Source organism: Centruroides vittatus, unplaced genomic scaffold (genome assembly GCF_030686945.1).
Source record: "Centruroides vittatus isolate TY-2023 unplaced genomic scaffold, ASM3068694v2 contig_976, whole genome shotgun sequence".
In the NCBI taxonomy this organism is placed as follows: domain Eukaryota; kingdom Metazoa; phylum Arthropoda; class Arachnida; order Scorpiones; family Buthidae; genus Centruroides; species Centruroides vittatus.
The window spans coordinates 2,046,504-2,059,973 of record NW_027122649.1 but is presented as its reverse complement, the minus strand read 5'-3'; the positions used below and the strand labels follow the sequence as shown (position 1 = coordinate 2,059,973).

The window sequence follows — 13,470 nt, the reverse complement described above, 5'->3', positions numbered from 1 at the left end:
AAAGTAAGGCGTTGAGTTCCTTCGTTGTATATTTTGGAATAAATGTTCTCAGTTCATATGGATACTCTGAAGAAAGTCTCTCAGAATCCCAGCTGTAGAATACTGTAAGTAAAGTTCATCTTGACAAAGTTGATTTATTGTCGTTGTGATGAACTCGCTAATTCGGAATATCTCTTGCACAATTAGATCCAATGACTTCTTAAACAAGTCGGCTAGGCAAACGGGATCAGCCTTCTTTTTTTCAAGGTAGTATGTTTAGTATTACAAAATGTTTAAAGATACTCTCTCTTTTTTAATCTTAATTCTAAACTTAAAGTAATATGATTAGATAAAACTATCTTATTCTATATTTCTTGTGGTATAGAAATTCTATCGATCAAGTTAACTATTCTATCTTACATCTGTATCTGTATTAACGTATTGTCGTTTTTATTAACCTAGTGTCAAAATAGCAGGACAGTATCAATCAACACACCACATAATCTATCTATATATATATATGTAGATTCTGCGGTCAAGTCCTTCCACAAAGTGCACACTTGATCGCACTGCTGTAAGTCTATAGACGGACATGTGAGTGGCTAAAAATAAAAACGAGGTCAACCTACAAAATATAGAAAAATTAGAAGTTTTAGTCAGATATATCCCAACATGTTTCCTTTATCAGAAACTTGTTGAATGGATGAAGAGAATAAATGAGTGCGCCATAATAACTTGACGATCTGCCAACAGACTTTCAATGATATCGATGCTCTGCTCACTCGTACATTGATATACCGGTGGTTGGACTTTAGAGTTGAACAATGTTACCGTTAGTGCATTGGTATACCGGCGGCTGAATTTATCTTCTTGAATAACCTGCACAACCTCAGTTTCCCCACTTGCCTGTAATCGCACTGCATAGGTCTGCGCGTCTTTAGCTGCAGAAACAGTCTTGTACCACTTATTTTGACCGAATTATTGTTAAATGTCTAAAAAAAAATGTCGACGTACTATTTACATGAGAAATCTGAAGAAGGATATCTTGATTCTTGCTTTCCGCTCTATAACTATAATTTCACATAGATGAGAAAAGGTTCTTTGGACAAGATGTTTACCAGGGTTGTAGGTGGTCTGTCATCACCCTATGTCTTAAAGTACCAAGGGAACTTTCTGAGACGTTCTATATAAATTCTAATCCATCGTCTTCACTTAGAAATTTGATTTATTTGATTTTCGAAATTGGAAGAGTTGGAAACATACTCTTTGACCCAGGTGCGTTTAAGGTAACCTATAAACTCTCATTTTTCGGAACAGGATATTATATAAATGCAACACGAGAAGGAGATTTTAGTTTGTTTGATCCTGTCGGGGCATTTTAATTCTGAATAAATATAAAAATGACAGTGGTTCATAAGGAACGAAATCCAGCTCCCAGTATCATCTGGATAGGTTATCATCTTAAAATATGATCCCGTCTTCAAAATCACGCGCCGACTTTTAGATAACAATGTTCACAAATGACATATGTAACACAGGTTCTGTCTGCTCAACATGATTTATTTTTGTACCGAGAGGCTGGAATTCCGAGGGACTTACAAGGGAGCTCTCAAAGATTTTTCTTCTTCTCACGAAGAGGATTGCGACATATTTTTCTCAATCAGAAAATTATTCATATCTCCTTTAACTTATGTTCTGGAGACCATACATCTGTCTTGTACTGAGAAAGTTTACATTAGTCTATAACCCAGGAAGGAACGTAGATTTTGGAGGTTTCCATCAAACCCAAAATGACGGTAGTAAAGGGAACAGCCTCCCTATTCCTCCTAAATGAGTCGTATTCATCTCCATCCAGATCGGAACCAACCAATTTCACTACAAAGCACTTTTGTATACACTCTCCTTTGAAGAAATACTCTAAAGGTGGAGACAGCACAGAGGTAAAAATGTAAATCAGGTGTACTAAAGACGACTAGACTCGAAGGAACGAAGAGAACAGTTAAATGATTTCAAGAAAATAATAAATATAGGTCTGGAGAAGAAACAAAGATGACTCTTCTTCCCGAATGTATGGGATACATTTTATACGAATATAGAGATCTGAGCGAATCTATCACTTGATAAGATCCAATCTAATCCAATCTAATCCAATCTAATCCAATCCCTTGAGATGTATGGTCAAGTCTCCCGTTGATTCTAGTTATTCTGATTATCCCAATTGTTTTGGTTTCCCTTTGAGATTTCGAAACACGACTGGAAGTTTAAAGCTACGTTGATTCGAAGGTTCTGAATATAGGAGCCTAATGAGGTAGAGGGCAATGTAGAGCCTAACTTAAGTTACCTGATACCAAGATGATCCTTTTTGAAAAACTTATTCTTTCTGTCGATACAGAAGAAGAAAAGAGTGACTTTAAGTGATAAATAATTATTTTTTTACAGGAATCCTGTCAAGAAACGTGAGGTTCAGAAGAAATTTTATTACCCCACTCTTGAACAACAATTTATCCCATCCTGACACCATTGTGAGGCTAGCCGGGGATGCTAGGTTTGGGTCAAGATGTACCTCCGATAAACTGCGCCTTTCGTACTTCTATCTTCTTATAGAGGACTTCTTATGGTAGTTCTTCAACGAAACCTCTGCAGATCATAACCTTCCTTGTATGAGACTATCCCGAATTGGGGGGAACAGATCCCTCTTACAGAGAGCAGACGGCTCTCGTAGACGGCCGACTTTTGCCTGATTCAGATGCGGACTTTGCACACGTTACTTGGCCGTTTAGAAGGGAGACAAAAACTAAAACAAAGATACGCAGAAAGAAGAAAATTCCTAGTAACGCTATAGAAGAGATGAAAATAGACAAAATGGATAAAGATATAGAAACAAAGAGTGCCACAAGACCAGATGGGAGACAAAAGTAATCGAGAGATTCGGAAAAATTTAGGCAGACAAAAAGGGTGGATAGCCTCGACATAACACGAAAAATAGAGGATGAAAGACACAGGAAAATAAAGGAAAATGAAGAACTCAGCAGAAAGGGAAGTTGAATTATTTTCCCCATTTCCGATTTAACTGAAATGGGGAACAAACTTCCTCCCCTTCACTGCCGAAATATTTGAGGGTTTAGGACCCTTTTCTCCAGTTGAACATAACATTATTTTTAGTAGTACAACATTCTGACATAAAATATTACATTTCTCCTCCCTTCATTTTACAAAAATAGAGAATTAACCTCAGATTACAAGAATCGAAAGTACTGCGCGCTTCTGCCATCGCGGAAGTTCCGGATTAAACATCCATTGAAATCACCAACAAAAATTTGGTGGAAATATTGAAGAAATTAAATTAATAAAATATAATATATTTAACCGTATTTTTAATTAGAAATTTGGGGGTTAGAGGTGGATTTTCACAATAGCATCGTGATAGAGAGTGTATAATTTTAAAATATGAGTTTTTGGAGACAAAAGTTAAAAGAGGGATTTCTTGTCTTGCGGACAGAGAATTCAAAGTGACCACGAAAATATTAGAAAGTCAGTTATCATTCGAAAAAAATTCGAAATTCGGGATGATACTTAGTTACATCACTGTCTTACGTAACATACATACAGTGATGTAAATAACAATTTCACATTTGAATTTTCATTCATAAAACCATATAATGGACACCGAAACGAAACTATGGGAGCATTGGAAAGTGCCATGTTGCTTTCTACCATAAACTATTAGGCCTACTACAAAAAGCCGTTTTTGGCCGTCCGAAGCACACACTCTGACCGGGATAAAGGAACGCGTTCTGCAGGAATTTTTAAACTGAAACACGCGCGCGGAGTATAAGCGAAGGAATAAAAGAACGCACCCATGGTGTGAGAGTTTTAGGGATCCATCACACGAGAAACGTTGAGAACCTCAGACACAAGCAGTTCGCTATACGACATTCAAAAATAAAAATGACTCGTTCCGTTAGAAATCGTTTGACTGTTGAAATAAATAAAAAATATAACTTAATTTCAGATTTAAATTATTAGTCTCTTTATAATTATAAAATTACAAATGTAATTTCTTTATATTAAAAGCACTTTTACTTTGTGTTCGCTTTTTGCCCCCACTCTGAGTTATGTAATTTATGGACAGCCTTATAATCAAAAAACAGCATTGAAAATTTGCATGGGCGTTTTATTACATGAATAATATGCAAAATAATATTAAAAAATAAGCAAACAATTATCATTTTAAAATTACTTTTTGAAATTTTGCGGCGCGCCTATGAGAAGTTTATAGCAGCTTGAAGATTCATGGGTTTTTTTCAATAACAATTTAATAATTAATCGATACAATTATATAATTAGAACATGCATACTTGTAGCTTCATAATCCATGCCAAAAAATCGTTATAATGGTGACAAAAAAAGTAAAAAAAGTTATTCTATAGACATTCTAAGCGACTGAGGATGCAGTTTAGTAAAGTGAACGTTCTCTTGCGGAGCTGCTAGCGCTCTTGTTATTACATACAAATAAAACATAGGTGAAATTAGGAACGTGGTTTATTAAGAAACATTTATTAACTCAATTTTGATTTTTAACTCTAACAGAAAAATAAACTTTTGTCGTCAAATAGGTCTAATAGCTGAATGCGAGCCACCATTTGCTGACGGTTATATCAAGCGTTGCGAACGTTGCTGCAACGTTAGTGCATTGGAACACGCGGAAGGAGTCCTTCTAAGTAAACAACCCATAGCATAGTCTGTTTCGTATAAAACAAACTAGGCTATTAGTTTGTTTATTTAGTTGCTTGCTACTTAAGATCACCCAAGATTTTCAGACTAAGCAATTTTACTAGACGACTAACAGGAAACAGACACTATTCATATTTAGAAAACACATTTTCAGTAAGAATTCAGTGCTTTATAATTTCACTTAACTAAAGAAATATTTTTATTGAATTTTTATTTATCAAAATTAGAAATTCTCACAATTTTAGATAACTATTAATTTAATAATTCAGTTACTATCATATAACTTTATCTCTTATCTCTTGATTAATTTTTCATTCATTCTCTATGCTATAAGCAGAAAAATAGCAAACGATTCTGAATGAATGAAAATAGATCATCCCGTGTCATATAATTCCAAAACAACAAAAGATAAAGTTCAACGTGTTCGACTTATCGTTCGATTTCTGTGCCTTTAGATTTAAACGACAAAAATTTCATAAAATCGCATAGTGTGATCATAGCTAAAGAGATTTTCATCCACTTAGTATGGTAGCAACATAGAATTATTAAGATTATTAATTCTAACACTAAATACAATCCCAGAATGCTTCTGAATAAGAGTAAAAACCGATTTTTTCAACTTTTACCGACACACTTTATACTTTTTTAATTTTTACACTCTCCGTCCTGAGAGCGCTAAGGGGGCCTAGTTTTTGCAAGCCCATCCAGGCCTACAATGGGGCAGCCGGAGGGTGAGGAACGGGACCCGACATATCCAGACGGACCCCCCCCCGAAAAATTCCTGGGGGGGTTTATCAACTCTGTTTGGATTCGAAGCCGGGTCTCCCAGAGCGGTAGGCTGCCATTTTGACCGCTCGGCCATCCGGACTAGACAAATTTTATACTAGAATGAATCTGTTCTTTTTTTCCACTTTCAATCCTTTCTGTTCTTTGGGCACTAAGATAGTCATAATCATACATATCACGGGTCTGGCCAGGCCACAAGAGAGGAGACCGGGTGGTGATGTTAGACCTCCGTGTTTAACAACTCAACGATAATGCTCGCGAGAAGAGCGCGAGATCTCGTCCCGTTTTTTTAAAAAATGAAAATCATCGTTTTTTATAGTTGAGTTATCTCTTTCTCTCTCTGTGCAGTCTGTAAAGTTCTCAACTGCTTGTGATCGTGCCTCACCTCATAGCTATATGGCCTTTTTCAGGCTTTTTCATTTGCGTAACATCTAAATAGGGATCAGTTTCCCATAGAAAGTCCTCCCGGGAAGATTCCCACCTTAGAAGATCGTCCTTGTGCAGTGCAGTATTGTCTTATTCCATCACTACAATCCAATTTCATTGTAAGCCTTATCGAATAACGATCTTCTTGTAAAGCCCTCTCCGTACCCACCGAGCGGAAAGACTTAAAAAATGGAGTTGTTTTTCGGAGTTAACGGAATGATAAAGTAATGTTTGTTTGTTAAGTTATGGTAACGCAACATTTGGGCAATCTGCCTAGGGGAATACCTTCCGGGAGGTCTTTTAAGGGAAACTGGCCCCTATTTAGGAGTTACAGATGTGGAGAAAACCAGGAAAACTCCACGTGGCCAGCCCCTCCTGGCGAGACGCGAACCCACGCCCGGACTCCCAGTGTTCAAGGTACGAAGACCGCTTGGCCACTGGTGGGTCCGATAAAGTAATGAAAACGTTTTTTCTATTGTGGAATATTTAGTTTCGATCATTTCAGACTTTTGCAAATTTTATAGCTTGAAATAGAAATTTTTGTATATTTTTCGATTTTTCTACATTTTCTGTATTAAGTTATCTTTATACGGAAATGATTCGTTCATAAATTACTAAAAATTTCGCAGAAAAACATACAGTATTTTATATCTGTATTCATTCATTCTGATTGTTAAGAAAAATTAAGCAAATGATCAAATTAATATGCAATTTTATAAAATATTAAATATGAGAATTAAATTTCTTTTCTTTGATTCTGTCCTTTCTGAAGATATTAAAAAGATAGGTTTTGCCAAGTTCTTGACAGAGCAATCTAATTAGGTTAGATATATACCATTTGGCTTTCTGTGTTTTTTTTTTTTTTTTTTTTTTTTTTTGTTTCATTTTTAGCCTCAATTTTTCCATTATTACAATTAACATCTGAATTAGCGACATAAATCAGAAACATGTTCCATTTAATCGCTCGATTGACAGATGGCCAAGTGGTTAATGTGGCAACCTACCTTCTAGGGAACCCGGGAGTGACAGATTGAAAAACCCTAAGAATTTTTCAGGGACAATCCATCCGAATATGCAGTCCCGTCCCTCACTACCTGCTCCATTGTGAGCCTGCCCGAACCCATTATGGGCTTGCTGAAAAGTTTCTCTTATAACAGATAAAGAAGAAACATGTATTTTAGTAAATTTTTAGATTCTTGTAAACATACACTACATTTAGCATTTTTACTTCAAAAACTTGTATTTCAATGCAAAAAATGCTTGTAGGAAAAGCTTTTTATTAAATGATTTTTATTAATAAAAGTGCTAAAGAGACAATAACCCCGTCGTTCCCCCATGGATTTGCCATTGGGATCACGACGGGAGCGACTAGATGATGAGGAAAGGAGTCCGATGTATCCCTCCATGTCTTGGCAGGTATCAATATCTATTTTTTCATAATAGATATTGATAGTAGGACGAACACACCTCTGAGTTTCTACACCTCATCTTCAGGTGTTATGATATAAACTACCCCGAAAAATTCCTGTATTTGCTTGCAAGGATTTGACCTCGGGTTTGCCCTTAGCAATAAGCTGTGTGCACAATACAATTTTTCAGTATCCAAGCAACGTTATAGTCAAAGACTTAAATTGATTCATAATGATTACAAAAATTTTGTTAAAAATTATTTTTAAAATATTTATAAAACATTTTAAATATTTTAAAAAATATTTACATTTAAATATATTAATAAAAATAGTAATATAAAATAAAATACAATATATTTAACAATTATTTTCAAGCATTTGGCGATTTTTGGGCTAGCTTTTACGAAATAATACGTCCACGCGGAAAACTTGTTGACCACGTGTCGGCCAATGCGAATTGGATATTTAAATAAATTTGTTAAAATGGTTTTTGCTTGTCAAAGAGACAGTTATTTGCGAGAGGTAAACATCGGTTTAAATATATTTTTGACTGCTTTTATTGAGTGACCAGTATTTTCATCGGTATATTGCTTTATACTGCAATGATAAAATACTTTGAACCAAAAATACAGAATTTATAAAAAGTGAAATCGTATCAATGACATAAATATGGAAATGAAAACTAAATAGTAAAGAGACCTCCTCCATGTCTTGGCAGGTATCAATATCTATTTTTTCATAATAGATATTGATAGTAGGACGAACACACCTCTGAGTTTCTACACCTCATCTTCAGGTGTTATGATAATTTCAATGTTGCACTGATTATTTTTAAACATTACTAAATAAAATAAGTTAATCAAATTTTTAGGCTTGATATTCCTCTTCATATTACTTGTCTTTCTCTTCCCCCCTGCATATACAGAGGGCGGAAGTGGGGGATTTTTCACAAGACCCGGTTAAAACTTGGGTCCATAATTAATCCTCATATAAATGTTATTTTTATCAACAAAATAAATATGCTTTTAAGACTTATTTATTAATAAAGAAACATTCTATATATATCATTTGTTCAAAAAAGGTAAAAGAGGCTTGATAAATGCTTTTGATGGCCTTCCGTGTAAGTGTACAATAATCCTGAGGATATAACATACGAACATGCAAAACAAATTGGGTTTGATGTGTTGGAATTTGACAAATTATTGTTACCACAGTTATAGCTGGCAGATATTGAGTAGTTTGCATTCAAGTTATCAATTTCTTCAGCACAGTCTTAATTCATTTCTGGATTAAGACAAAAAGAGAACATGTAGATTGCATAGAAAATTGCTATAACATATGAATTGTAAAATAATAATAACATAGATGAAGTGGTCTTTGTCCTCTATTCTATTTTGTGTTCTTGCAGTCTCTAGTGCTGGTATCTGCTGGTATACTGCACTCTCAATAAAAATCTTATTCCGTATGACTATATCAAAATTAGAAACCTTATTCCCTGTTTAAAAAGCTACTTTATAAGAGGCTTTTTACAGGTTCTTGATGTTTAGTCTCAAGCTCAATCCCTAAACCCAAGATTGAGTATCTTACGTAAAACAATGTCATGCATTCAAAGAATATGGTGGGCAGTTTCATCCATTACATTACATTCCCAACAGTGTCCTCCTTTTTAGATGCCCATTCTGTATAAATGTTTAAGCGGATGAAACCAGTTAAAAAACCAACTACTACTCTCATCAAATTTCTATTTAATAAGTCAGATGCTAATTTCATTGAGGATTGTTTAACCATTAAACTTGAATGTTTATGTCCTGTGATCTTATCTACACCACAATAGTTTCATTAGGCTTCCAGCTTTTACTTCTTATTTATTGGAACTTCATCAATCCCACAGAAAGGGCCTTAACCCTGCGACGTTGTTCCCTTACATCTCTATACCTATATTTGGGCTTATCCAGTCTCATTGAGTAAGGTTCAGGATAAGGCTTTTAGTCATGTGACCAATAGAGTGCAACTAATGGGACATGATCATTAGAGAGCAGGTGGTTGTCTTAGGCTATAATAGCCTTTGGGTGTACAGAGCTTCAGAAGTGGTAACCCTAGCTGATAGATTTCCTTATATTATCAGTACATTTTTCTTATTTACATAGTAATTGTATAAAATGTAATAAAACATAATTTTTAGAATAATTCAAATTTAATCACTTAATTTATATATTAGTGATAAATTATTATTTGTTATATGAGATGTCTGAAAAAGAACTGACAGATTATGAGAAGTATTTTGTATTTAAGGAAAACAAATCAACACATTGTTTTTCGTAATCACTAACAAAAATTAAAAAGTTTTTCTGTATTACAAAAACAATGCTACTGTTGCTTCAGATAGAACTTTTGAATGAAGTTTTTTTTAATTGATGGATTGGGCAAGATGGATCAATTTGACTTTCATCTTGTTCTCCTGACAATTCTATTTGACTTTTTATTGTGGCGGTTATGTGAAGGTCCTGGTTTATCAAACACCTGATACAGATATTAAAGCATTAAAACATTGCATAATAAATGCAGTCAGAACATCACTCAAAACATGTTATGTAACACCCGGAGAGAGACTAAACATTGTCTCCATATTGAGAGTAACACATGGTGCACATATCAATATTTCTTAAAGATGAGAAATTTTTTTGAATTAGAGTAAATCATGGGACTATATCTTATGTTTCTAAAATAAATATGAGTTTCTGTAATCAGTCAGCTCTTTTAGATACCCTATAGTGTTTTTATTCTTCCAAATGATAATTTAAAGCCTTTTTTTAAATTTAACTTTTGCAACTATTAATCTATGCAAATTTTTAGGCTTTCTTTCAGTAAGTCTTACATTTGTTCAATGTATAATTTATGTTTTTAATAGATTTATATTCTTACATTTTAGTCTATGAAAAACATGAATTAAACCCATTATCAATTACTTTATGTAAAGATGTTAAAAATAAGTACAGTAGTATCCCGAGTTATGTAAGTAATGAAGATATAGACCTTTATGTAACTTGAGTTTTACATAAGAGTCAAATTTGTAAATTGCTTAAGTGTAACTATGTAATTAACCTGTTCATTCATTTTTGAATTTATGAAAATAGATGTAAATTTTTTAGTACTTGATTGCTTCTTCTTCTCTCTTTTGTTCTTTGTTCTTTGGAATTAAGCACAAAATTGCTATGCACAAAATTATATGCAAAATGTATCATACAGGAACACTTTTTTGGATGAGAAAAGTAGGTTTTATTTTTTATCTTTTATAAAGGGAAATGCATTTTGGGCCATATACCCCTCATCAGTCCATTTGATGAGTTCTCCATAGCAATTTTGTGTGTAATTCCAAAGATGTAAATTTGTCAATTGAAATTATGGATTATAAGAAATTCTAATTGTTATTCTTATGAAATTATTTTTCAAAAAATTCACTACTAAGTTGTACGATAATGTTTGTCAAAGCATTTCTAGACAAACTATGACAAAACTTTTAAATATGAAATTTAAAAAATAAATTAAATAAAAACCTACAAAAGTTGAACACAAATATGTATACATTTTAATTATATGAATTATTAAAACACAAAAAACACTTCGAAAACCTTTAATATGCAGCTAAAACTATCACAAACAATCTAACGTTTTCGGTCAACTTTAGATTGACCGAAAACATTAGATTATTTGTGATAGTTTTAGCCGCATATTAAAGGTTTTCAAAGTATTTTTTGTGTTTTATATTAAGTTCAGTTGGAGTGGTATACGAATTACTGATTGCTATTAAGATTGGTTCGAATTGGTTCATATTTTTATAGTATACAAAGATATGAATAAATTCAAATTCATCTATAATCATTTATATACAAAATACATTTATATGGTTTATATGATTAATATTTTATATTTTCATTTTTTGAAATTACTAGTATAAACAGCATATATTATATAAATTCATTGTAGAAATTTTCTGTTTATTAGTATACAAGCAAGGTAGAATTATGTCAACCAGAAGAATTGGAAATACAAAAAGGAAAAAAGAAAGAAAAAGTAAAAGTATATGGAGTAATTCTTGATGATACTGTTTTATTTCCAGAAGGTGGTGGACAGGTAGATTTAAATCCTTGTAAATTTTACTTTGTAAACAGTATGTAGAAATGAATGTACTATTCATAAATTATAATTGTTATTGTATATTACAGCCAGATGATAGAGGAACAATTAATGGTTTTCCAGTGATTCGTATTATTAAAAGAAAATCTAAAGCTGTTCACTATGTAGATAAATATTTTGAACCAGGTGATGAAGTTCATTTAATTGTAGATTGGAAAAGAAGATTTGATCATATGCAGCAACATTCAGGTCTGTTTTTTATTGAAAAATTTTTCAGATATTTCTATTATTAATTCATTTTAACTCAATATTGGTATCATTGATTTATTACGGATAATTTACAAGTTGTCTTTTATGATTTGTCTGTGATTTTCCTAAGTTTCATTAAATATGATCTTATCAATACATTATTTTTGTCAAAGTTTTGTCAGCTGAATTATTTAATAACAAATTTTTAATAATTTATTATTTAAATTAGATTATTTCTAGACCTTTCTTATAAACTATAAATTAATTACATAAATTCATTTTATTCATTTGTTTATTTTTTCATGAAAATATGAAATAAAATTGAATAATTTTTGAAACTAACTAATAAAAGTTAATTTATTACAAGTATTTTAAAATAGAAAATTAATAAAACAAATGATAATGATGTTTTCAAAATAGCTCATATACACAAATTAAATAATATTTTAGCTTTTTATTATTCATTTACATTATTGTGTAATTTAAACAGCAGAGCCTTTAAAAATAAATGTTACAAGTTACATCAAAGTTTTTAAATAAAATTTTAAAATTATATATTATACTTGGATTTTTCAGTAATATTTAACTTTTTAAAATTTAGAAAACAGCAATTATAATTTAAAAACTAAACTAATAAACATTTAATTTACTGATTGTTTTTGTCAAACTATATTCATCAGAAACTCAAAAATAATTTTAAACTCAATTATGACTTTGTGAAATTATTTTTCTATAACACATTTTAAAATGCAAAATAAAATTAATGAAATTCCATTATATTAATATATTTAAACACGTGCACAGTAACTAATTAAATATATATATATAAAATAAAAATCAAATAATACTTGTAATAATAACAACAACAAATTTAAAGATGTGAAATTGATTAGAACTAAGCTGCTCTAAATATAATTGGATTTATGAAAAAATTTGAACATTTTTAAAAACTAAAAATTGACAAAGATTGAATGCTTAGAAATCATTTGACAACTTCACTTAGGAATCTTGAGACTACTGACAACTGTATTTGAATACTAAAATCATTTGCAGCTTTATGTATTGCTCTGAATTTAGAGAATAACTGAACTTAGTGTCAATATTTTATGGATGAATTCTGAGATCAAAAGTAAGTCTAAAATCCTCTATAAAGATTTTTCAAAATTCAAAACTTTACATTGGAAACCAGTTTTAAACCCCTCCTTTTAAAAAGACACTGCTGTTTTTTTTCCAATCCTGACTTACCAAAGTTTACAAATTGAAACTTTTTACTTTAAATGTTGAAAATTTATTTTTGAATAAATGGATGACATTTTAAGCAGTTCTTGTAAATTATTCTATTTAATTTCATAAAAAATAAAAGGTTATTCAAAGTAAATTTATATTGAAAAACTCTTGTTTTTCAACAATTTTTTTTCCTGTAATATGGGTTGATAATGCAAAATCTTAGAGTGGACGAATAAGACTTTTTTACATTTATTACAGTAGGGTCTATTTAGGCAACATTTACTTACTTCAATCAGTTGACAGAAACAAAAAAAAATTACAAAATTACTTTGAAAAGTTACTGACTCTAGTGTTAATAATTTGACAGGGAATTTGATAAATACATTTTTTGGCAGGCTGTATCTTATAAATGAAGCAGTTCTTGAAATACCTTTATAGAAGATTTTAGAATTACTTTTGACCCTTGAATCTATCCCTAAAATATTGGCACCAAATTCAGTGTGTAGATACAAACATTGCACCAGGC

At 31.7% G+C, this 13,470-nt stretch overlaps 1 protein-coding gene across 1 annotated transcript in view; it reads left to right on the top strand.

The window, feature by feature from the left end:
• Positions 1–7,760: 7,760 nt before the first annotated feature.
• The window catches only part of LOC136985764 (alanyl-tRNA editing protein Aarsd1-B), a 29,528-nt gene continuing 23,818 nt past the window's right edge, over positions 7,761–13,470 (top strand). Inside the window, exons 1-3 of the mRNA XM_067283111.1 lie at positions 7,761–7,856; positions 11,337–11,465; positions 11,558–11,717. Of these exons, the coding sequence (XP_067139212.1) occupies positions 7,785–7,856; positions 11,337–11,465; positions 11,558–11,717 (361 nt within the window). The 5' untranslated portion in view covers positions 7,761–7,784. The remainder of the gene's footprint in view (positions 7,857–11,336; positions 11,466–11,557; positions 11,718–13,470) is intronic.